This window comes from Emys orbicularis, chromosome 1 (assembly GCF_028017835.1).
Source record: "Emys orbicularis isolate rEmyOrb1 chromosome 1, rEmyOrb1.hap1, whole genome shotgun sequence".
NCBI classification, from domain to species: Eukaryota; Metazoa; Chordata; order Testudines; family Emydidae; genus Emys; species Emys orbicularis.
In genome coordinates this window covers 2,038,171-2,063,686 of record NC_088683.1, presented here as the reverse complement: position 1 = coordinate 2,063,686, position 25,516 = coordinate 2,038,171, and the positions used below count along the sequence as shown (strand labels likewise).

At 52.2% G+C, this 25,516-nt stretch overlaps 1 protein-coding gene across 1 annotated transcript; it reads right to left on the bottom strand.

The window, feature by feature from the left end:
• Window positions 1-219: 219 nt before the first annotated feature.
• LOC135892960 (C-type lectin BpLec-like) lies at window positions 220-24,628 on the bottom strand. The gene is made up of 5 exons (XM_065420743.1): window positions 24,562-24,628; window positions 23,203-23,291; window positions 15,859-15,999; window positions 13,822-13,936; window positions 220-287 (listed from the first exon to the last, which is right to left on the bottom strand). The coding sequence occupies exons 1-5, from the start codon at window positions 24,626-24,628 to the stop codon at window positions 220-222; spliced, it is 480 nt and encodes a 159-aa protein (XP_065276815.1).
• Window positions 24,629-25,516: the final 888 nt, after the last annotated feature.

The following is a 25,516-nucleotide window of genomic DNA, read 5'->3' as shown; positions in this document are numbered from 1 at the left end:
TCACTGTGCTGAGATTGCTGAGAATAGCAGAACGTGGGTGTGACAGGGAGAGAAGGGGGCAGAGCAGAGCGGGAGTGACACAGCGTAACACAGCGATGCTTTACAGAAGGGACTTTGCAGCCGGGGACACAGGATCTGGTCTCCCAGGAGAGCGGGACGGACCCGATTCACTCACAGCCCAGGTGTTGGGAGACCCCAGGTGCAGGCGACCTGCCTCCCTTAGGCTTTGCGCTTACAAATGAAAGAGAATTTGGTGTCACAGGGATAATCGTGCCATTTCGGAAAACCTAGAAAGAAAAACAGAAATGACCCCTGTGGTTGGGCAGGCTGGGCCATACAGGACCCCTGCCCCACCCCATTCTCTGCCCTCAGAGAAGATCCCAGCTCCTGTGCAAGGGACCCAAGGAAGAGGAGGGTGGGATAGAGACCTAAGCGCCCCAGCTTAGGCGTAGTTTGGCTTCTAAGTTTGTGGAGGGAGGGAGCTCCTGTCAGGCCAATGTCCCTGTGCATGGGGGAGCGGGGAAGGATTTCTTGCCTGCCCACAGTGGCACCATTTCAGATTTTCGGGGGACGGGCAACTTTAACTGAAAATGCTAGGGTTTTTTGTTTTGTTTTTTTGGCAGATAACTTAGAAATTGTCTGACAGGAGCATTGTATCTAAATCCTATATCAAGAAAGAAAATGTAATAAACATTAGACCCACTCAGCTCTAATACTAACACATTCTGACCTCTTGTGGCAAGTTAGGTTTAAGATTGTAATGTCTATTCTTACTCAGATACTCTTCCTACTGTCCAAAGGGACCATTGTGATCATCTAGTCTGACCTCCTGCACACCGCAGGCCACAGATCTTCACCCACCCACTCCTGTAATAGACCTCTAACCTCTGGGTGAGTTACTGAAGTGCTCAAATCATGGTTTAATGACTTCAAGTTACAGAGAATTCACCATTTACACTAGTTTAAACCTGCCGGTGACCCGTGCCCCATGCTGCAGAAGAACGTGAAAACCCCCACAGTCTCTACCAATCTGACCCAGGGGAAAATTCCTTCCTGACCCCAAATATGGTGATCAGTTAGACCCTGAGCATGTGGGCAGGACCTACCAGGCAAACACCTGGGAAAGAATTCTCTGTAGTAATGCAGAGCCCTTCGCTTCTAGTGTCCTGTCTCTGGCCGTTGGGGATTTTTGCTACAGGCAGCCACTGTTCGGCCACACACCATTGCAGGCAGTCCTGTCACACCATCCCCTCCATAAACTTATCAAGCTCAGTCTAGAAGCCAGTTAGGTTTTTTCCCCCCACTGCTCCTCTTGGAGGCTGCTCCAAAACTTCACTCCTCTGATGGTTAGAAACCTTCACTTAATTTCAAGCCTAAACTTGTTGATGACCAGTTTATATCCATTTGTTCTTGGGTCCACACTGGTGCTTAACTTAAATAACTCCTCTCCCTCCCTGGTATTTATCCCTGTGATGTGTTTATAGAGAGCGCTCGTCTCTCCCCTCAGCCTTCTTTTGGTTAGGCTAAACAAGCCGAGCTCTTTGAATCTCCTCCCATAAGGAAGGTTTTCCATTCCTCAGATCATAGGCGCTGACTTGTTTTTGCCGGTGGGTGCTTTTCAAGAGGTTTGTATGTTTGGGGGGGGGGGAATCACTCTGCCAGTTTTGGGAGGCTATTTTCAGCATACTTATACATTTCTTTCATATTCTAGTTATTGAATCTGCCTATCATTGGTATCTTTACTATTTTAATAATGATAAAATTGTTATGAATGACATAATTACATTATCATGAATTTCAGTATACTAAAATCAGTGCAATCACCTACAAGCTGTGTTCACTAACGACCCAGTTTAAAGACATTAGTCTTTAATGTCCAGTTTACAAGATCATCCAGATCTTCTTATATGATATTCCAGTCCTCCTCCGTATTGGCAATACCCCCAACATTGTGTTATCGACAAATGTTATTAGCACACTCCCATTTTTTGTGCCAAAGTCAGTAATAAAAACATTAAAATACATTTTAAAAATGTTAAATAAGATTGGTACCAGGACCAATCCCTAAGGAACTTCTCTAATAACCTCCCTCCAGCCTGACAGTTCACCTTTCAGAATGACCCACTGTAGGCTCCCCTTTCACCAGTTCCTTATCCACCTTTCCGTTCTCAGATTAATCCCCATCTTCTCCAATTTAACTGATAATTTCTCGTGTGGAACTGTATCCACTAACTGCCTAACTGACATCGAGGTAGATTAGATCTATTATATTTCCTTTGCCTAAAAAATCAGTTATCTTCTCAAAGAAAGATATTAGTAACATTGTTACCACCCCTTGAATACAGCAATTGAAACCATTGTAGAAAAACCTACAGTTATTCTCTATCATTTAGGCTACTGACTTTCTCAGTTCACCAAGCTTGGAACAGATCATTTAACTTTAGGAAACATCCTAACAGCCCTTTCTTATCTTAATCCCCTGTGAATCCCCCTGTTTAGGACCAAAATTCTGACTCCCTGCCTCAGGGGCACAAGCTGGGAGCAGCAGAACTGTCTCCTCCACACACTCACTCTGCCTGCTCCTCCCAAAACTCCACCCATGAACCCCAGATTGGGGCAGCCCCATCCTGCAAAGAGAGGCCGAGGCTCAGTGTGAAAAGGGAGACGCCTGGTCCATGTGCTACTGCTCCTACCTCCCCCACCCCACGTGCCCCCCACCCCAGCCAGAGGGCCGAGGAGAGAGCGAGAGCCCTGCCCCAGGACTGGGGGCACCCGCTCAGGAACTGGGCTGCTGCCTTCCTCCCTGCTGAGTGAGCTGCCCACAGCCAGGCCCCCTCCATGCCCTGCCCACCTGGGTCTGGCTACACCCATGGGAACATCTGTCCCAGGCAGGGCTCAGCCGCCATGCAGAGGGGATGTATCCCTGCCCCAGGAGTCAGTGTCACCGGCCTGCTGTGCTTGGAGCAGCACGTTCCTCCCTCAGACCCCGTTACCCCTCTGCTCTGGGGGTGTCTGTGCCCGTGCCCGGGGGCTGCCCGGCAGTAGTATTCCTGCTTAGTCAGCCCAGAGAGCACCCAGGGAAGGACAGTCCTGGGGCTGGGCTGGGTGGGCTCTGCCCCTCAGCAGCACCCCAGGGCCAGCAGGGAGCTCCGCGGGGCGTATAGGCCAGTCTCAGTGCCCCGTTCCCTTGGGTGAGGGTTTCTGCTGCTGTTTGACTCTATCCCCGTCCAGTGACTGCAGCCCTGGCTGTGCCCATCTGCCGGCATCAGGCCTGACGGACACTGAGCCTGTAACTCAAGACTGTATCATGATGCACATGTACCAGGGGCTCCGTTAAGGTTACATGGGCAGAATAACCTGGCACTTCCTCAACGTGGGGACCTTCATTTCCCTTTAACATAGTTGTTGGGTGAAATTTGCAAATAGTTTATAAAATTAACAAATAATTAATGTTTTAGTTAAAGGTTAATTGACTACTACGAGCCCAGTGGGTAATTGGTGGCTTGTTACTGTTGCGTGTCACTGTCTAACACACCTGGCTAGGGCTGGATCAGGCTGGTCCCAGTGATAAATGTAGGGTTGCCAACTTTCTAATCGCACAAAACTGAACACCCCTTCCCCACCCCATCCCCAAGGTCCAACCCTGCCCCTGCCCCACCCCTTCTCTTAGTCCCTACCCTGTCGCCTGCTCTCCCCCACCCTCATTCAATTTCATGGGGCTGGGGCAGGGGGTTGGGGTGCAGGAGGGGGTGAGGTCTCCATCTGGGGGTGCGGGCTCTGGGGTAGGGCCAGAAATGTGGGGTTCAGTGTACAGCAGGGGGCTCTGGGCAGGGGAGTGGAGTGAGGGAGGGGGTGAAAGCTCTGGCTGGGTGTGTGAGCTCTGGGGTGGGGCCGAGGATGAGGGGTTTGGGGTGCAGGAGGGGGCTCTGGGCTGGGGCCACGGGATTCAGAGTGTGGGAGGGCTCAGGGCTGGGGCAGGGGGTTGGGTGCAGGAGGGGATGCAGGGTGTGGGCTCTGAGAGGGAGTTTGGGTGCAGGACGGGGTTCTGATCTGGGGCAGGGGGTTGGGGTGCGGGAGCAGGTCCAGGGTGCGGGCTCCGGGTGGGTGGCACTTACCTCAGGCGGCTCCAGGTTGGCAGTGCAGCGGGGCTAAGTCAGGCTCCCTCCTGCCCTGCCCTGGCTCCACACGGCTCCCGGAAGCAGCCGGCATGCCCGGCCCCTAGGTGGAGGTGTGGCCAGGTGGCTCTGCGTGGTGTGCGATGCCCACGCCCACAGGCACTGCACCTGCAGCTCCCATTGGCTGGGGTTCCCAGCAATGGGAGCTGCAGAGCTGGCTCTGGGGGTGGGGGAAGCATGTGGAGCTTCCCTAATCGCAGCTGTGCCTAGGAGCTGGACATGCCGGCCGGTTCTGGGAGCCGCGCAGAGCCAGGGAGCCTGCCTTAGCCCCGCTGCACTGCCAACCAGACTTATAATGGCCCAGGGTCACCAGGGTCACTTTCGACCTGCTGTTCCAGTCGAAAACCGGATGCCTGGCAACCCAAGATAAATGGAATTGGTCTGAGAGCCCCGGCCCTGCCCCTTGCTCCCCACAGCCACTGGCACTGCAGGCCCCACACAGATACAGCCCCCAATGATCAGGGCCAGGCAGGGGATTTGTTGTGAATTTCGCCCCTCTCCTGTTCACAGCCTGTCTGCAAAGCGACCCCTCGTTATCCACCAACACTGGCTAGTCGCTGTTGCTGGCTGGGCCGTTCAGAACTTCTTTCCCTCCCTGCTGGTACCGTGAATGCCGAATCACTTACACCGCCTCCTGCGGGTTCTGCTCCCTGGCTGGAACTTTTCCTAACGATCCCCTCCCAGGGCCAGTTTCAACGGGATCAGTCATTCCTGTTCATTGTGTGAACGTTCCGTGACTGGGCAACACTTTCACAAGCAGCCGGCGTGTGTGTGAATGTTCTGAGCTACACGACCCCGCGCGTGGCCAAATGCAGCTCCCGCCCCCACATCATTGGGTGGATCAGTGTTTGCACAGTTCAGATGCTCGACACAATGGTGCAGTGGAGTAGGGGTGCAACTGTAAGCAGAGTCAGGATGAGCTCTACCCTGACATCTGGTGGTGAATTATGGCAAGTGTGGAAAAGAACTCCAGGGGCTGATCTTGTTTGCATAGGCACACCCACTCACCTGGCATGAGACAACAGCAACTGAAAGGGGTTACTTTGGCTGGTGTGGGAGCCCCAGTTTCTCTGTTATTGGGGCAGGAAGAATGAAGTTTTGTTACCCTGATTCTGTGACTTAAGGCCAGTGGAACTGTTGTATGACAGAAGGATTCACCATTACCTAGGTAGCATTTGCTTGACAAGGGGCATGGGTTACAAAACCTAGTGAATGGAGAGAGGATGGGGACAGGGATTTGCTCCTGATGGTATGGGCCCGTTTGAGGGCTCAAAACACCAATAGTATCTCTGTCCCTCTCTACTGTTGAATGTCAGAGCTAACTTTGATTGCATTAGGAATCTAATTACAGGCTACTGAGCTGAATTCACTTTGGGCCCATGGTGTATAAGCATTGGGGCTCTCCTACTATGAGCTGAAATCATTAAGGGCTGACATCACAAAAGAGCTAAAGTTATTAAGAGCTGAGATCACTGAGTGCTGTGTTAACTAGTGGGGGAGCCTGATGCTATATTGCTAAGCGGCTGGTGGAGCAGTTTGCGGGGACGGCTGGAGGAGCAGCGAGCGGCGTGGAGCCTTGCGGGGATGGCTGGAGTGGCTCACAGGTTGGTGAGCGGAGTGGAGCAGCTCGTAGAGCAGAGCAGTTTGTGGGACGGCAGGAAGTGGACTGGCTCATGGTGAAGGCTGCGGCGGAACCTCACGGACAGACGGCCGGTCAGCCTCGGATCACGTAAGGTGCCCCTTAACACCCTGTGTGCCCCCCTCTTACTCTGGGGCTGCACTGACCCGGGACAGAGACTTTGGGGTTTGTTGGACTTTGGGGACTTTGGGTGGTTGCTGGACCCAAGACACTTTGGGGTGTTGGACTTTGGGGACTCTGGGTGATTTTTGGGTTGCTGGATTCAAGAACCAAAGGGAAAGGACACAGCCCAATTTGCTGGGGTGGGTCTTTTGCTCATGGTTTGTGGTATGAATCCTGTTTGTGGTGTTTTTCCCAATTTAATGCTGATGTCGTTTACCTCATGTTATTAAACCTTTTCTGCTACACTCAGACTCCGTGCTTGCGATAGGGGAAGTATTGCCTCTTAGAGGCACCCAGGGGCTGGTATGTAATTGTCCCAGGTCACTGGGTGGGGGCTCAAGCCGGTTTTGCATTGCATTATTCAAACGGAACCCCTAGATACAGAACCCGGCCCTTGTTGCTGCCAACTTAGATGGGCAGAAGGGTTACATTTTTGGGGGCTTGTCCGGGATTCCCTGGGTCAGTACCCCTCGCAAGCACCTGTTGACTGTTTCACTGCATTGGGAAACAATTGTGTTTATATTTTGAGGAAATTACTGTTTGTATAATGGCTAATATGTTGGGTTTGGTTGGGACCCGGCCCTGCAGCCTCTAGCTCAGGGGCCGCAGTCTCAGCCAATGATTGGGCAAAAGCACTGGGGCAAATATTGGAAAAGGTTGTATTGTCCCATGCTACGTCAAACTATTGTCGTGAGTTAAGGTTATTTGCTGGGGAAGAGGAGTTTGAACCCTGGTTGGAGCATACCACTGAAATGCTGTGGGAGTGGGCCGTACCCGATGCAGAAAAGTGAAGATGTCTAATAGAGAGCCTTAGTGGTCCAGCATTAGATGTGATTCGCACCCTGAAGCTCATTGACCCTGGGGTCCGTGTGAAGGACTGCCTAGAGGCCCTTGATCATACCTTTGGGAGCGTAGAGGGCCCTGAAGACAGTTACTGTAAGTTCCTTAATTCCCGACAGCAAAATGGCGAGAAGATTTCAGCCTGTATACAGAGGCTGGAGAGACTGCTTCAGAGAGCTGTCATGAGGGGAGCAGTGACTGCTGAACAGATGGATCGGACCAGACTGGCTCAAATTGTAAGAGGAACTCAGTATCAGAACCCGATTCTACTCCATCTCCGGCTAAGAGAACACCGGGAACATCCCGCCAGTTATTCCCAGCTGATAAAGGAGGTCAGAGAAGAGGAAGAAAGGCAGGCTGACAGCGAGTTTTGGGAAGCCCAAACATTGGAGCCAGCCGGCACAACACCACTGCAAACGGCCAGTGTACTGATGGTGAGCACCACAGAGGAACTTGCCCAACAAATGCAGGTCCTGACAGAACGGATAGCTGAACTGCAAAGCACCAATGACCGAGCTAAGACTTCCAGGAATAAGGAGCCTCAGACTGTGGCAATGGAGAAGTCAGCATTTAGAGCCACCGTCCCACCCAGGCGAAGGGGGAAAGGACAATTCTTCTGCTACCGATGTGGTCAGGATGGACACAGTGCTGCCAAGTGCCATAATGAAGAAAAACCCTCCTTAGTGTATGGAAAGCTGAGGATCAGTTGGGAGAGATCCGGTAGCTGCCAGAGGGTCCGGGGACGGGGACCACCCAGGCCTGCAGGATTTGAAGATTCCCCCAGAAAAGACCGTCCAGCTGGGCTCCCCGCAGGACTGATAGGGCCTCGAGCAGAGGTCACAGTGAGGATTGAAGGGGCGGAGTGTAAAGCCATGCTTGACACTGGAACTCAAGTGACTATTATATTTCAGTCATTCTACCAACAGATGCTTAGGCACCTGCCTATACAGCCACTGACTGGCGTTGGTCTGTGTGGCCTCAGCATGGATGAATACCCCTACCAAGGGTATGTCATAGTGCATCTGGAATTCCCAGAGGAGGTTGCTGAGGTGAGAGAAGAGGTGGACACAGCTGCATTAATATGCCCTGACCTAAAGGGACCTCTGATGTGTCTGTGCTGATAAGGACCAACTCCAGTCTCTTCAAGGTGCTCGCGGATTACTGCAGACGACGGGCTGGGGACCAGTACCTGAATACCCTGATGATCCATATGCTTTGTCCTGAAGCCTATAGGAAGATTGAGAGTGCTAAAAAGGAGACATCTGAGCTACCGATTGGAGCGCTGAAGTACATGGGCACAACCCCCTTAGTAGTGCCTGCAAGGATGGAGCAAGAAGTGCTTGTCATGAGTACCCGGCTGAAAGGCAGTAAAAGGGCATTAGCAATGGTAGAGCAGCCGGTTGAAGGAGAGCTCCCGGAAGGAGTGCTGGTCCCCAGTGGAGTCATAACCCTACCTGCTGAAGCCCAGGAAAAGATGACTATACTGATTGCTAATGAAACAAGTCGAGATGTTGTTGTGAAGCAAGGACAAAAGATAGCAGACCTCTTCGAGCCTGAATCAATTGTAAAACCCCAGTGTGAGACTCAAGTTCCGACAATAGACCCAGCAAAGTTTGACTTTGGAGATTCACCGTTGTCCGAGGAGTGGAAAGATCACCTGAGGAGGAAACTTTGTGAAAGATCCAAGGTGTTCTCATTGCATGAGTGGGATGTGGGATGTGCAAAAGGAGTAGAGCACAACTCTCCATGACTCTCGACCTTCCAGGGAGAGATCTAGGAGGATTGCCCACTCCAAGATGGAAGATGTGCGACAACATCTTCAGGAGCTGGCTGCGAATGGCATCATTACGGAGTCCCGCAGCCCATACGCCTCACCCATTGTGGTGGTCCGTAAAAAGAATGGGAAAATCCGGATGTGTATTGACTACCGCACCCTAAACCGCCATACTGTGGTTGACCAGTTCACAATGCCCCGAGTCCAAGATGTCTTAGACTGTTTGCTGGGAAGCCAGTGGTTCTCTGTGTTGGATCTTCGGAGTGGATACTACCAGATCCCTCTGGGTGAAGAAGATAAGGAGAAGACAGCCTTCATCTGCCCATTAGGTTTTATCAGTTCGAACGCATGCCCCAAGGGATTTCTGGAGCACCTGCCACATTTCAATGTCTTATGGAGAAAGTTGTGGGAGACATGAATTTACTGCAAGTGTTAGTTTATTTGGATGACCTGATTGTGTTTGGAAGAACCTTGGAGGAGCATGAAGAAAGACTTCTTAAAGTGCTTGATAGGTTGGAGGATTATGGGTTGAAGCTTTCAATTGACAAATGCCAGTTCTGCAGGAGCTCAGTGAAGTATGTGGGTCACATCGTGTCCCAAGAGGGTGTGAGTACTGATCCCGATAAAATAGAAGCACTCACTACATGGCCATGTCCAAGTAACTACAGAGAACTCAAGACCTTTCTTGGGTTTAGTGGCTACTACCGCAGATTTGTGAAAAACTATGCTACGATCATAAAACCTCTGAATGATCTTACCAGGGGATACCAGTCCAGCAAGAACAAATCTAAAACCAAGAATAAGGGGAGGTCCCCAAAGCCTCCTGTGGAGAGACACTATGGCCCCTTCGAACCATTTGGGCCACGGTGGGATGAGAGATGTGAAAGGGCTTTTTGAGAAATCATTACTTGCCTAACTCACACTCCGGTCCTAGTCTTTGCTGACCCAAGCAAGCCATTTATCCTGCATACTGATGCCAGTTTGGAGGGTCTGGGAGCAGTACTGTACCAGGAGGTGGAAGGCAAACGTAAACCTGTAGCCTTTGCCAGCCGAGGACTGTCTGATAGTGAAACTCGCTATCCCACCCACAAGCTGGAGTTCTTGGCCTTGAAATGGGCCATCACTGAGAAATTTCGAGACTACTTGTATGATGCTCGGTTCCAGGTGTGGACGGACAACAATCCACTGACTTACGTGTTAACAAGTGCTAAGCTGGATGCTAAAGGGCAAAGATGGGTGGCTGCTTTGGCTAGCTATGACTTCAGCATTCAATACCGATTAGGGAGAAGCAATGTAGATGCAGATGCATTGTCCCGGTGTCCACAGGCACCAGGAGTTGCTGTGATACCCACAGATGGAGTGAGGGCTATTTGCAGTGTGAGTCGCCAAGAGCCAGAGGCCCATGAAAGTCTTCATGGATGTGCTGCAGAAGCTTTGGGCCTGCCCCCTGAATGCGTGCCTTCGGCTTCAGTGAACTATATTGCATTGGACCAATCTCCTTTGCCCATGCTCAATGCGGCTGACTGGCAGGAAGCCCAGCTGCAAGATATTGACATTCGTGATACACTACTTGCCAAAAGGGAGGGGCGAAGCCCAGCTGTGGTTGTCCCACCTAACCCGGAGGGTAAACTACTATTGAGAGAATGGACCAAACTAAAACTGATTCAGGGAGTGCTACACCGAGTGACCACAGACCCTTTACAAAAGCACCGAGCACAGCTAGTGCTGCCAAAAGAGTACAGAGCCCTGGCCATGGGAGCCCTGCATGATGACTTTGGACATTTAGGGATGGAGAGGACCCTGGAACTTATTTGTAGTAGGTTCTATTGGCCTCGGATGGCTGAAGATGTTCGCAGGAAATGTGAGACCTGCGCTCGATGTGTGCAAAGGAAAACTCTGCCCACGAGGGCTGCATATCTGAAGAACATCACTAGCAACAAACCTCTGGAGCTGGTATGCATTGATTTCTTGTCTTTAGAAGTAGACAAGAGGAATATTGGGAACATTCTAGTAGTGACTGACCATTATACGCGATATGCGCAGACATATCCCACACGTGATCAGAGGGCCACCACTCTTGCTCGAGTACTGTGGGAGAAATATTTCTCAGTTTATGGATTTCCAGCCCAGATACACTCGGATCAGGGGCGGGACTTTGAGAGTCACCTTCTGAAGGAGGTGCTGAGGATAGCGGGAATTAAAAAGTCTAGAACAACGCCTTATCACCCGCAAGGTGATCCTCAGCCAGAGAGGTTCAACCGAACCCTATTAGATATGTTGGGGACTTTGCAGCCAGAGCAGAAGGCAACCTGGAGCCAACATGTCGCATTTCTGGTGCACGCCTACAATGCCACAAGGAACGATGCTACAGGAGTCACCCCATATCTCTTAATGTTTGGGCGAGAACCAAGATTACCCATATACCTGTGCTTTGGTGTATCAGAGGATGGAGATAGCTATGAAACTCATCAGCAATATGTATCCCGACTAAGAGAAAAGCTGCGGGATGCTTATCACTTAGCTACATCTGCGGCTCGGAAGAACGCAGACCGCAACAAACATCGATATGATGCTAGGGTACGTCTGCAAGAGCTCCAGCCGGGGGACAGAGTCCTGCTGCGAAATTTGGGTATTGCTGGCAAACACAAGATAGCTGACAGATGGAAGGCAATACCTTACATGGTGATGGAAAAGCTAGGAAACCTGCCGGTCTACAAGATCAAACCTGAAGAGGGTCCAGGGCAGATAAAGACACTGCATAGAAACCTTTTGCTCCTTGTGGGGGAATTGGTAGGCACCCCTTATGAGATGGGCCACAACAGGGCAACCAGGCAGAACGAAGGTGCTGGACCACAGCCGCCCTCCAACGTGGACAGCCAGCCCCCTGCAGCTAACCTACCCCTATGCAGCACATGCGAGAGTGAGTCTGAGGAGGAAGACACAAGCATGGGGTATCCTGGGATGGAGACAAGATTTCAGTCTCGATCAGCTAAATCAAAAGAGAGCTCCCCCTCTTCCGCCCTAAACCCCATGGCAGAAGTATTTAGGCCCATTCCTGACACCCCTGAGCCACTGGTGGGACCCCCATGTGATGACACACACAGGTTATTGGACAGTGGAGACATACAGATGGAGGATGTCCTGGGCACCTTGGACCCTCCACTGTTAGAACTAGAAATGCAGGGGCCTATGCCAGTAGCCGAGGGGCCCTCAAAGGAAACCTCTCCATCCGTCGTTCAAGAGGCTGTCCCCCCTACCACAGCAACAGAGATTCTCAATAGACGAGACAGGGTAATAAGACCAGTAAAACGGTTGATTTATGATGCACCTGGGGTGACTAGTGAGGAACCAATATGTTTAGCACTCAGGTTTGTGGAAGCTAAAGTGGGCTATCTGAGGCCCTTTGGAGGGAACTAGTGAGTTGGTATAATAAGGAGGTGATTTGTTGGGACGACAAATTCTCGGCTGGGGGGAGGATGTAAGCAGAGTCAGGATGAGCTCTACCCTGACATCTGGTGGTGAATTATGGCAAGTGTGGAAAAGAACTCCAGGGGCTGATCTAGTTTGCATAGGCACACCCACCCGCCTGGCATGAGACAACAGCAACTGAAAGTGGTTACTTTGGCTGGTGTGGGAGCCCCAGTTCCTCTGTTATTGTGGCAGGAAGAATAAAAGTTTTGTTACCCTGATTCTGTGAATCAAGGCCAGTGGAACTGTTGTATGACAGAAGGATTCACCATTACCTACGTAGCTTGACAAGGGGCATGGGTTACAAAACCTAGTGAATTGAGAGAGGATGGGGATAGGCATTTGTACCTGATGGCATGGGCTAACCTGGAGGGCTCAAAACACCAATTGTATCACTTTCTCTCTCCACTGTTGAATGTCAGAGCTAACTTTGATTCTATTAGGAGTCTAGTTACAGGCTGCTGAGCTGAATTCACTTTGTGCCAGTGGTGCACTGGCACTGGGGCTCCCCTACTATGAGCTGAAATCACAAAAGAGCTAAAGTTATTAAGAGCTGAAATCACTGAGTGCTGTGTTAACTAGTGGGGGAGCCTGAAGCTATATTGCTAAGCGGCTGGCGGAGCAGTTTGCGGGGACGACTGGAGGAGCAGCGAGCGGCGTGGAGCCTTGTGGGGACAGTTGGAGCAGCCCAAGGAACGGGGAGCGGAGCCGTTTGCGGGGACGGCTGGAGCGGCTCACAGGTCGGTGAGCAGAGCGGAGCAGCTTGTAGAGCAGAGCCATTGGTGGGACGGCAGGAAGTGGACTGGCTTGCGGTGAAGGCTGCGGCGGAACCTCACGGAGAGACGGCCGGTCGGCCTCGGATCACGTAAGATGCCCCTTAATACCCTGCGTGCCCCCCTCTTACTCTGGGGCTGCACTGACCCGGGACAGAGACTTTGGGGGTTGTTGGACTTTGTGGACTTTGGGTGGTTGCTGGACCCAAGACACTTTGGGGTGTTGGACTTTGGGGACTTTGGGTGGTTGCTGGACCCAAGAGACTTTGGGGTGTTGGACTTTGGGGACTCTGGGTGATTTTTGGGTTGCTGGATTCAAGAACCAAAGGGAAAGGACACAGCCCAATTTGCTGGGGTGGGTCTTTTGCTCATGGTTTGTGGTATGAATCCTGTTTGTAGTGTTTTTCCCAATTTAATGCTGATGTCGTTTACCTCATGTTATTAAACCTTTTCTGCTACACTCAGACTCCGTGCTTGCGAGAGGGGAAGTATTGCCTCTTAGAGGCGCCCAGGGGGTGGTATGTAATTGTCCCAGGTCACTGGGTGGGGGCTCGAGACGGTTTTGCATTGCGTTACTCAAACAGAACCCCTAGATACAGAACCCGGCCCTTGTTGCTGCCAACTTAGATGGGCAGAAGGGTTACACAACAGTGACTCAGAGCCATCAACCTTTAACAGCTCAGCAGAGTCCCCGTCTGGGGCCAGGGGTGTGTGTGTGTGTGTGGGTGGGTGGGTGGGTGGGTGTGTCTCCTGCCTGTCACTGGAGCAGACATGTAAACTGACACTGGGGATCTGGTAAGTAGGAGTTTTACCAGGTCAGACAAGGGGTTCTCTCCTAACTGCCCTCCCAGCATGGGGCAGGGAAGAGAGAGGAGCAAGGATTTGCACTCCAGAGCGCGCTGGGGCCAGCCTGGATCAGTAACTCAGGACCTGTGTGGTCAGAGCGCTGCCAGGGTGGTAGGTCCATGGGGGTGTGAGCCACCTGCTTACCTGTATCGTAAAATAACACTGTGCAGTGCTCGTCTGCTGTCGGAGTATTGGGTTGCCCCTTATCCCAAGCTCTGAAGTTGAATGAAGAATCATCTGTCCATTTCCAGCTTAGAGTCTGCAGAGACAAAGGAGAGCAGAGCCCCTGTAAACCCAAAGTTACACACCTAGAGACGTGCCCCAGAGCCGAGGGGCAACGGGCAGGGCACGGGCAGAGGCTGCCCAGTGACTCTGGAGACACTGATCATTGCTATGAAATGTCAGCGCTGACAACCAGGGCTACATTTACTGGCAGCTGAAGTTACACCAGGACCAGCCCAATGATGACGCTCCCAAAGCCCATCCACAGGGGAGTTACTCTGCTCCCCGCTGCAGAGATCACGGCGGTAGGTCTGGGGGACGGGGGCGCTGGATGAAGCTGGGGTTCGCACTGTCGGGGATCAGGGGCTGCAGCAGAATTAGTCACCTGGAACCCAGCCAGCGCAGCCAGCCGGCCGCAGGCCACGCGACTGACTGCACCCCCTGCCTGGGCAGGGAGGGCAGCTGGCCGGCTCTTAGCCCAGCAGCTCTCTGGCTGCTCAGTGTGTTCATGCCATGGCCGCGATCCTCCCTGTGCTGCTGCTCCTCGCCGGGCTCCTGTCCTGCTCCAGCCCTGCTCCTCCTCCTGCTCCTGCTTGTTTCCCAGCCTTGCTCCTGCTCAATCCTGGCCACCTCAGCTTGCTCCTGGTCCCGGCTTCCTTACCCTGCCCCTGGGCTCCGGCTCTGACCCTTGATGTGCCGCCTGGGTCCCCTCCTGGCTCTGACCCTCGGCTTGGCTATTAATTCCTGACTCCGGCTCTGACCCTTGTATTGGATCCACTTTCTGCTTCTGCTCTGACCATTAGCCTGACCACCCACGGCCCCGCCTCTATCGTGTGTTCCCTTGGGCTGTTTGCTGGGGAGGAAGCAGAAGCCGTATGCGCCTGGAGTGGGCTGCCAGCACCTCAGCCGATGGGAAGGAGATGGGAATGTTGGAGACAATCCCCTTGTTCTGGCCGTGCATTCAGGGATTCGGGTGGGTCCTGATCCCCCTTCCCTATCCCTGAAGGGAGTTCTGGGTTATTAATTCCCCAGGGTTTTGTACGGGGACGTGTCCCTCGGTGGGCAGCTCCTCAGTGGGCAGGTGCAGGGGGAGCTGCCGAGGGAGCAGAGGCAGACGCTGCCCCAGGCTCAGTTGACCCCCCGAGGGGTGAAAGGCTGCGACGTGGCCCAGGAGGTCTCTGTCTCTGGCATTTTATCACAGTGAGAAGTGAGGAGGCCAAGAGCAGTCAGGCGTGTTTAGCAAGTGACGACAGCCTGTCGGCTGGAGGGAGCCTCGTGCAGGAGTCTGCGCCGTCACTGCCCCCCGAAACACCAGCCTCTCCCGCGCTCTGGGGCCAGACAGGAGCGGCTGCAGCAGGGTGCGTCTGTGCTGCCCAGCAGTGCTGCCCACGGAGCTCCCCCGTCTCCCATCGGTCCCACCGGCGGCATTGCTCTCCGGCTGCCGGCCGGCCAGCAGGGCCAGCAGCACCCACCACGTGCGCCCAGCCCCGAGCTCTCAGAAACGTCCCGTTCAGCCTCGGCAGCTGAGCCCACCCTGAGGACGAATACACACAGAGCGACAGCACTCCCAGGGCTCTGCTGCCCTCGCATTGGTCGCTCTGCCCATGGGGCTGCCCCTTTCCCCGAGCCCTCGTCGAGACGTCTCGTCTGTGTGGGGCGGGGCTGACTCTCGTGCCGGGCGTGTACGGTGTGAGCACAACGGGCCGGTGTGGTGGGTCCCTGGGCGCTAGTGTAACGAATGTGAATATTAATACCAGCAGTTTATACTCTGCACCGGGCACTGGGGATCGATCCTGTGACTGAAAACACAGGCGGTCACAGCCCCTTTTCACCCCGTTCCCATGGAAATCCTGCTCTAGTGGCACCCCCGCCCCAAACAACAACCTCACTGAGCAGAGACACAGAGCCCAGGGGCCTGGGGAGGGGCTGCCAGAGGCAGAGCGGGCACCGGGTACTCACATGCTCAAAATCGAACAGTCCGATCCAGGCAAAAAAGTAACTTTTCCGGTACTGCTTGATGTAATGGGCCATCATATTTATTTCTCCAGCACTGTGAATGGAGGCGAGATGGGTCCTGTGCCCGAGGTCCTGGCACTTAGCCTGGGCCAAGAAGAAACAAAGCCAGTTAAACAGGGATCAGGGGTCTGTTCTCAGCCCAGGGCTATTCAGTCTCTGTCTCAGTGATCAGAGACAATACAAAACCAGTGCGGGTGAAGGCTGCCAGTGACAGTGAGATTGCTGGAGCGGTAAATAGAGACGGACACGTCAGGGCTATGCAGGGATCGGGATCGCACGGTGAGCTGGGCTGACTTGATCCCCGTGTGCGTTAATACAGCTAAATGCAGGGTCTCACGGCCAGGAACCAAGGCAGCCGGCTGCACTGACAGCCGGGGGATGTAGCCTGGGAGCCGGGACTGAAAAGCACTGAGAGGTCATGGCCACAACCAGCTGAATGTGAGCTCTCAGTGCCGTGCTGCACAAGAGGGCAAGTGTGAGCTTTGAAGGTGTAAGCACAGGGCGATCGCCTTGGAGCAGGGAGGGGGTGTTACACGTATACGGCACTAGTGAGACCAGCAAGGGCACAGTGTCCATGTCTGGGGTCCCTCCTCAGACAGGCCGTTACCTAATTGGAGAGGTGTCACATTATTGACTTAAACTGGGACCATATAGAACATGGTTGCAACCAGGGTCCTGTGAAAGTTACTTGTGATCCCCCCTTTTCTGCTAGCAGCCATTATGTCAGCCAGCGGCCGTTAGGGGGAAGCAGAAACCTCAAGTACACAGTAGCCTGAAGTTTTCAACTGTCTTCCCTTTCAAGGCCTTAAGGTAGTTGAAGCTGGTCCCAAGCCAGTTTTCACTGACCAGATAGCAGAAGCATGGGTCTGGTAACCACCACTCAAGTGTTAACACGGCAAGGGCCTTTGTCTGAATGTGTATAAAGGATCTGTAAAATGTGTGTAAGACAGAGTTTTGGTACCAAGGTGCAAAGCTCTCCTTTCTTCTGCAGAATAAAGCAACTCCTCCTTATCCCTGTCTGGCTGTTATTGGCTCTCAGCCTCCTTATGACACCCTTTTAGATACCTGAAAACTGCTATCATGTCCCCTCTCAGTCTTCGCTTTTCCAAACTAAACAAACCCAATTCTTTCAGCCTTCCTTCATACGTCATGTTCTCAAGACCTTTAATCATTCTTGTTACTCTTCTCTGGACCCTCTCCAATTTCTCCACATCTTTCTTGAAATGCGGTGCCCAGAACTGGACACAATACTCCAGTTGAGGCCTAACCAGAGCCAAGTAGAGCGGAAGAATGACTTCTCGTGTCTTGCTCACAACACACCTGTTAATGCATCTGTCACGGAGCATGGAGGGAGACAAGGCCCTGCACCTCCGGCTTCCTGTGATTCACCGTGACTCTCAGCCAGCCAGTAAAACAGAGGTTTATTAGATGACAGGAACATAATCTAAAACAGAGCTTGTAGGTACAGAGAATGGGACCCCCTCAGCCAGGTCCATTTTGGGAGGCAGCGAGTAAGATGGACACCCACGTCTGCACCCACTCCATGTCCCCAGCCAGATCCAAACTGACTTCCCCTCCAGCCCCTCCTCCTCTCCTTTGTCCATTTCCGGGCAAGGAGGTCACCTGATTCCTGCTGGCTATTCCCTGTCACCTTACCACCTTCCAAGTGTTTGCAGATGACTTCCTTAATTACTTGCTCCATTATCTTCCCTGGCACAGAAGTTAAACTAACTGGTCTGTAGTTTCCTGGGTTGTTTTTATTTCCCTTTTTATAGATGGGCACTATATTTGCCCTTTTCCAGTCTTCTGGAATCTCTCCCGTCTCCCATGATTTTCCAAAGATAATAGCTAGAGGCTCAGATACCTCCTCTATTAGCTCCTTGAGTATTCTAGGATACATTTCATCAGGCCCTGGTGACTTGCAGGCATCTAACTTTTCTAAGTGATTTTTAACTTGTTCTTTTTTTATTTTATCTGCTAAACCTACCCCCTTCCCATTAGCATTCACTGTGTTAGGCATTCCTTCAGACTTCTCGGTGAAGACCGAAACAAAGAAGTCATTAAGCATCTCTGCCATTTCCAAGTTTCCCGTTACTGTTTCTCCCTCTTCACTGAGCAGTGGGCCTACCCTGTCTTTGGTCTTCCTCTTCCTTCTAATGTATTGATAAAAAGTCTTCTTGTTTCCCTTTATTCCCGTAGCTAGTTTGAGCTCATTTTGTGCCTTTGCCTTTCTAATCTTGCCCCTGCATTCCTGTGTTGTTTGCCTATATTCATCCTTTGTAATCTGTCCTAGTTTCCATTTTTTATATGTGTTCCGATAAGGTGAGTCCTAATAGGATAAGGAGACACTATCTGGTTCTGGTTCTGGTCTGGTTAATGAATTTCTGTCTTATACATTTGGGCGTTAGGTGTGTGGACGGAACTGAGCCGCTCATTCGTAATTCCTCAGAGTCGAAGCCATCGCGTGCGATGAAGCTCTGAGGTCGAATTGGGATCCTTCTGTCCCGTCCCCTGTAGTGGTCAGTATTAGTAAAAATTAGTAAAAATTGCTGTAATAGAATCCTATTAGGCCATAATTCCCTCTGTTCTCTGTGTAATTCTCTGTTAGAGTGTCAGCAGGCAGATGGGTGGGTCTCTGGTAAAACCCTCTGAGGATAGCCCTTTGAATTATATGTTAAGTAAATGGCCTTTACCCGGTGTTCAAAAAAGAAATAGTTACACCTTGTGTAAAAATTAATGTGGCTAGTGTTGTTAAAATTGAATTGTGGAGAGGATGTGCATTTTCCCCAGAACATGTGCAGTGTATATTGTAGTTAAAGTAAAAAAAATGCAAACCTACCAATATAGGTTGTGTTGTCTTTTTCAAATCACTGTGTGTTTGAAAACAGAAGTTAGAAGTAAAAGGCAATCAAAAGTCTGGAAAAGTTAATTGTGTCCCTTTTTAAGTAAAAATCTTTAAGCTGTAAATAGCTTTAAATCTGGAAGCAAGCCAGAAAGCTTCTGTATTAATGCAATTTTCTAACCAATAAGGTAAAAGCCACTGAAACCTGGGCTGCCTATAAAACAAAAAAACAAGTTAACTGGAAAAACAATAGCTAGCAAGCTCAGTCCAAAGATAAGATGCTGGCCCCATCCAAAAACACTGCCCACAGCTAAGACTTGGCTGACAGCCAAGAAAAGGGGGGCCAGAATGTGCCCAAGCAACTATGAAATCTGCAAAACACTGCCAGACATTAATGAAATGTGTTAGGTTTCTTTTCTCACAAACAAAAGACGTGCTACCCAAAGACCCTAGCAGCCCTGCCATTCATTAAAACAAAAAAACTAAGTCTATGTAAAAATCCACCAACGAAAGACTGCTTTGGCTCCACACTGGAAAGGCCCTTTCCAAGTCCCGTTAACCACCAACACCGCTGTAAAGTGCCAAGGACTGCCTACCTGGACCCATGCTTCTCACTGTAAAACGATCCCTCCACCTCGGGAGGACTCTCCGACTAATAAGCCTATTTCTCCTTCTAGCTCTGCTGTGCCTTCTGGACAGCAGGAAAAAGGGAAAAAAACAAGGTAAAGTGCTAGTAACCTCTCCCTTGTCCACTGACAGACCTCCTTTGCCTTTAAATTTTTCTAGAAGAAGCAAAACCATTACAGGGAGATGTGCTAGTAACCTTTCCCCTGTATGATGCTGAACCATGACTGTTTCAGGAAAAGAGAAGAAGGAACACTTGCTTCATTGGAACCACCAAAGTCCAGGGATTCCTGCCTACAGGAGACATTAAAAACTGACCCTGGTGAAAAAACAAAAAATTATACACTGGCAAAAGAAAACTTGTAAAACCCATGCTTAAAAATGTGGTATTAATTAAATTTTGGGGTTTATTCTACAGGCTGCACCCTGTGTTTTGAGTAAGTCCTTCAGCATGTATTGCCCTCCCTAATTCGATTTTAAATGACAAGTACCAAAGGCACCTTGTTGCCACTGCCCCTGTCATCTCCTCCATTACACTATTACCCCTGTAACACATCCAAATACAGACAATGCCATATATTTAATAAAACCAATGGCCAAGGCCTTTACATTTTAGTAATTTATTTAAATATTGTTTAAAAAAAAATTTTTAAGGTTCAGAATATCCCATATAAGTAAACAATTAAATAAATCAATAAAAATAAAAGTATATGATATCACTACCAGTGAACCCCAAGGATCTGTAATTGCAATTGATGGGTTCTATAGCAAAATAAATATAATGGCTGTTCCTAAAATTTGCACTATGTTAAATAAGAAAGGCCCTTATTGTTATTTGGTCACCTAATTAGTGAACAATACCCCCAAAAGTTTGTTCTGCCACGGAAAATTTTACTTGCATAAAAATTATTCCAGTGACTAATAATGTTATTTCTGCCCTTAGTTCTATGACACAGAAGTTGCTGACAGAAATGGTATTGAATATCACTGAGGCTGGGAAGGCATTGCAGTGGGATCCAGCATGTTCAGGCTTGGCCCACTGCCCTTACAAACACATCAGGAGTACCATCTGATCTGTGGCCATAAAAACATACTTGAAAACTTTCTGGGTGGAAGTGCGAACGTTCTCAATGCTCCTTCCAAGCATATGGACCGATTAGGGGAGTGTGGGCTCCCACATACCGAATCCCGCCAGGTCCATGGAGAGGATGCATGTGGAATTGGGTAATTCACTGAGACATCTGGAAAATTAAATTACTGCCGATGCCCTGGTGAACTTGGCAACCGCACAGAAAAAACTAAGGCAGATGGTTCTCCAGAACCGCTTGGCTCTAAATATCTTTCCCTCCAGCTTAATCGCAAATTGCGTAACGGGCCTGACAATTTTTGAGCTTGTCAGGCCCGAAGGGGGGACTGTAAAAGTTACTAGTGACCCCCCCCCTTTTCTGCTAGCAGCCATTATGTCAGCCAGCGGCCACTAGGGGGAAGCAAACACCTCAAGTACACAGTAGCCTGAAGTTTTCAACTGTCTTCCCTTTCAAGGCCTTAAGATAGTTGGAGCTAGTCCCAAGCCGGTTTTCACTGACCAGATAGCAAAAGCACGGGTCTGACAACCACCAATCAAGTGTTAACACGGCAAGGGCCTTTGTCTGAATGTGTATAAAAAAATCTGTAAAATGTGTGTAAGACAGAGTTTTTGTACCAAGGTGCAAAGCTCTCCTTTCTTCTGCAGAATAAAGCAACTCCTCCTTATCCCTGTCTGGCTGTTATTGGCTCTCAGCTAGGCGGACCCGATATTTCGGTGACAGTCCTGTAGTGGCACCAAATCTTGTATAAAGGGGGTCAAATAAGGTGTCCACGACAAGGTTATGATTTGCTGGTTATGTGTGTATCATTTTCATAGTTGAAGTTATGAATATTGACTTTATACAGTCTGTATTTCAAACTTGTGCTATGCTTCTGGGTGACACCCCAGACAAGTTGGTGTTAGCTCTGCCTAGCCTGCTTGATGGCCCATTAAGGACCATCAGCTATACAGTTGACCCATTGAGAGAAGGCAGATACGCCTTGTAACTCAGCAAAGTATGCAGGGACTGGCCCATGTGACTCCAGACTCCATTTTGCTGTTATTTTCCACAGTAAGGACAAAGAGGTGTTCTTACACCTGGAAAAGACTATAAAAGGCTGATACCTCATCTCCATCTTGTCTTCAATCCTGTTTCTTACCTCTGGAGGGACTTTGCTACAAACTGAAGCTCTACACAAAGGACTGATGACCCATCCCAGCTGTGGATGTTCCAGAGACTTGATTTGAACCTGCAGTTTATTCTATCGCTGCTACAAGCCTGAACCAAGAACTTTGCCATTACTGTATGGAATTGATTCCATTTAACCAATTCTAACTCTCATTTCTATCATTTTCCTTTTATGAATAAACCTTTAGATTTTAGATTCTAAAGGATTGGCAACAGTGTGATTTGTGGGTAAGATCTGATTTGTATATTGACCGGGGTCTGGGGCTTGGTCCTTTGGGATCAGGAGAACCTTTTTTCTTTTACTGGGGTATTGGTTTTCATAACCATCTGTCCCCATAACGAGTGGCACTGGTGGTGTTACGGGGAAACTGGAGTGTCTAAGGGAATTGCTTGTCTGACTTGTGGTTAGCCAGTGGGGTGAGACCAGAGTCCTGTTAGTCTGGCTGGTTTGGTTTGCCTTAGAGGTGGAAAAACCCCAGCCTTGGGCTGTAACTGCCCTGTTTTAAGCAATTTGTCCTGAATTGACACTCTCAGTTGGGTCCCGCCAGAACCAGCATCGTTACAAGAGCGTTCAGAAGAGAGTTCCAAGAACTCCGTGAGATCTGGAAAACCTGCCTCACAGAGGGAGACTTGCAGGAAAGTCAGAAGATTTCTGACTGTCCCTCCTTCCAGGCCCAGCTTCCCATAGAGACGCAGACAGGGTTTAGCATAATAGGTGCCCTGGGGAGGCGCCTGCCAGGCCGGGCACTCCTGCTAATGGGCTTTCCCCTCCCCCAGCTCCATGAGGAGAGGAAGCCTTCCCTGGCTCCTAGCTGAGGTCCCCACAGACTGCCTTGCCCTGTCCCCATGCCCCAGACAGCCCTGCTGGGTTCTGGGTCTGTGACCTGCCCCTGTTCTATGTCGACCTGGAGCAACTGCTCCCACAATAGCTACAGATCAAAGTACTAAACAGCATTGCAGGGGAACGACAGAGCAGAGATGACAGAAACCACAAACCCCCCTGAGCACAAGCACAGGGAATTCCCAGCCCCTTGGTCACATTCATGTGCACCCTGCGCCCCACACAGCATTACACGGGGCTCCAGCCCCCCATCAGGTCCTGTGCAGAGAGTCCTTGGCCACATGCCAGCCAGCCACAGTCCTTAGCACAGCCCTGCCACTGGAGCTGCTCTGGTAACGCCGAGTAAGGAGCAGGTCCTCCCTGAGCCGGCCTAGAGGGAGACATGACCCCATCTGGGCCCAGGCCATCTCTGGCAGACACAGCTCATGCCAAGCACGTTGGGTCCAGAGGAGATCGTGCCCCACCGGGGGCTATGTTTACATTGTATTCTGCTCCCCAGCCTGGCCAGGGCAGGTTGTTCCCTCACAGCCTGTTCCCAGCACTCTGTCTCGGGCAGTGTGAAATGTGCCAGCCCTGGGCTCCCACCCCTCCCACCAGAGTTCATTCCCCAGCCCAGCCCAGCCCACTGACTCTGATACCGAACCTAAACCTCCCCATCCCCCCAGCCTCTGGCTCCAGCCCAGCACCCCTGAGCCCCACTGCTTCCAACCCCCCCCGCCTCTCACCTCAGCCTCTATCCAGGTTTTCCCTTCGGGGAAGTATCCATAGCAGTTGCCTTGGAAGAGTAGCCAGCCCCTGGGACAGGGCTGTGCCCCTGCAGAGAGAGGGTGCCGGGGGGTAATGGTGGGGACAGGACACCGTGGTTAGAGGCTGTTTCAGAGGCACAGCCGTGGCTTTCCCATTAGGACGAATAAGATTGGGATCCCGTTTGGGGCTGTGTCTGGTGGGCAGGAGCCTCCAGGCCCTGGCACTGCAGGAAGAACCTGGGTTTGCCCAGACCGCACATCGGCAGAAGGGGGCCCTGGAACCCAGCCCTGAGCAGGGATCCCAGCCGGGCAGGGATTCTGGGTTTGCATGGGACAGGGGCTCCTTTCCCCAGGGCTCCCTGTGGGCAGGGAAGGAGCCAGTGCACTGTGGGGGGGGGGAGAACCCCCCTGCCCCTGCCCCAGGGAGCCCCATGGGCTCCAAGCTCTGGGAAAGGGGGGAAATATGGAGCTGCCAGCCACAGTGGCCCCCATTCAGCTGCAGCCCTCGGGCAGAGGGAATTCCTGCCACCCTGAGCTCCTCCCCGTCTCCCCCTGGGCCATGCGGGACAGTGGGGCCAGGGCGTGGGAAGGGGAAGGGAACAGCCAGGACCAAGGGGTGAAGCTGGGGGAGCATTACGGTTGGCACACATGGGAGCAGAGAGGAAATCGGTAGCATGGTGCCCAGTTCTGGATGGAAGGATCTGGGGGGTTGAAGGAGGAGGGAAGGGGAGAGAGGTGCCCAGGGAGATGGGACATAGAGGGGGGATAGTAGGGATCTGTGGGGTTGGGGCAGAGGGGAGGGGAACACTGTGCAGGCACTGCCCTTCTCAGGGCTGGGGACACAGAGGGATGGGGCAGAGCCGTATCCCAACGGGGATGGGAACAGGACAGTCTGGAGGAGAAAGGCACATTGTGCAGGGAATGGGGCAGCCCAGCAGGTATCAGAGGCCGGATGGGGGAGAAGTTGGGGCTGGAGCGGAGCCATGACCAGCCCTTGGAGAGGGACCCCATGGGGACACGGCCGGCCATTGGGAGGGGAACACGGGAGAGTGGGATGGGAGCTGTAGCTGATGGGGGCTGAGCGCTCATTGCCCAGGGACTGGCCCCACCCAATCCTCATGGGAAGAGCCGACCCTGGGGGCCATTTCATCCACCTTCTCTCACCCGCTCCCTGGGGAGGGGCTGCAGGGCCTGGGCTCTCCCCAAGGCAGTGACCCCCAGCAGCAAGAGACGGGCAATGGCTCTGGGAGCGACGAAGGAAATTAATTCACTTCCCAGTTCCCACCATGGCAACCGGCCCACGGGGCTCCAGCTCCGAGGTGCTGGGCAGAGACTCACCTGCCGGCGAGGGGTTAAAGATCAGGCAGCCGAGGAGGCAGAGGCTGAAGTAGGCGACTGGCCCCATCTTCTCGCTTCCCCTGGGGAGAAAACACACCAGGGAGATGGGGCCATGAGAGCCTGAGACAACCCCAGAGCGACACCCCTCCCCTGTGTGGCATTACACAGGGGGAGGTGGTTCAGAGCTGGGGCTGTTTGTTAAAGGGCTTGGCTGGGCTGGAAGGGCCCCGAGAGGGATACCAGACCCGGGGGACTCAACTCAGAGGGGCAGGGGAGCTGTGTGGGGCCCGTGTCCCTGGGCTGGTTCCCAAGGGCCAGTCAGCCTGCGGCTCTCCCTGCCCCTCCTCTCCAGCCACACAGGGCAGGGCAGGCCAGGGGCGCGGGGAGCAGAGCCCCAGGGAGAGGATGCTCAGCACCGACACAAGGGGACGGGGTGCTGGGGCTGCGCTGTGGGGGAAGGGATGGGACAGAGACGGCCCCAGGGACTCACACAGGGCAAGTCCGGCCATGACGCCCCGTTGCAGGGCTCAGATGCCACCGAGTGCCCAGCACCCTGCACAGAGGGAGAAGGGCCGGGAGGGGGCAGGGACTCACCTGTCCGTCTGTCTGTCTGTCTGGGCGGCTGGTCTGGAGTGATGAGGATTGGAGCTCAGCCTGTACAGGGCGCTGGGTCTCCGGGGTATTTATAGACCTACTGGGGACACGAGGGGGGGGTGAAGGGAGGGGGCAGGATGCTGAACATGCAAATCAGCCCAGCTGGCAAATACAAGGATCCCAGCCCAGAGCAAACAGAGACTCTGTGACCCGCCCGTCAGCTGAGCTGGGGCCATCAGGAAGCCTTAGTTAGGGTGAGATCAAAGGCAGAGGCATTGGGTAACGGGCCCATCCTGGGCCTCTGCACAAACCTGAGTCCCCCCCCGCCCCCCACTGCCGTCTCCCTCGGCCGGGCTGCAGC

Coding starts and splice junctions, on each gene's coding strand:
- LOC135892960 (XM_065420743.1), bottom strand. CDS start 24,628: ATGGGGCCAGTCGCCTACTTCAGCCTCTGCCTCCTCGGCTGCCTGATC. Junction 16,000..23,202: donor AAACCTGGATAGAGGCTGAG/GTGAGAGGCGGG, acceptor TTCTTGGCCCAG/GCTAAGTGCCAGGACCTCGG. Junction 13,937..15,858: donor GACTGTTCGATTTTGAGCAT/GTGAGTACCCGG, acceptor TTGTCTCTGCAG/ACTCTAAGCTGGAAATGGAC.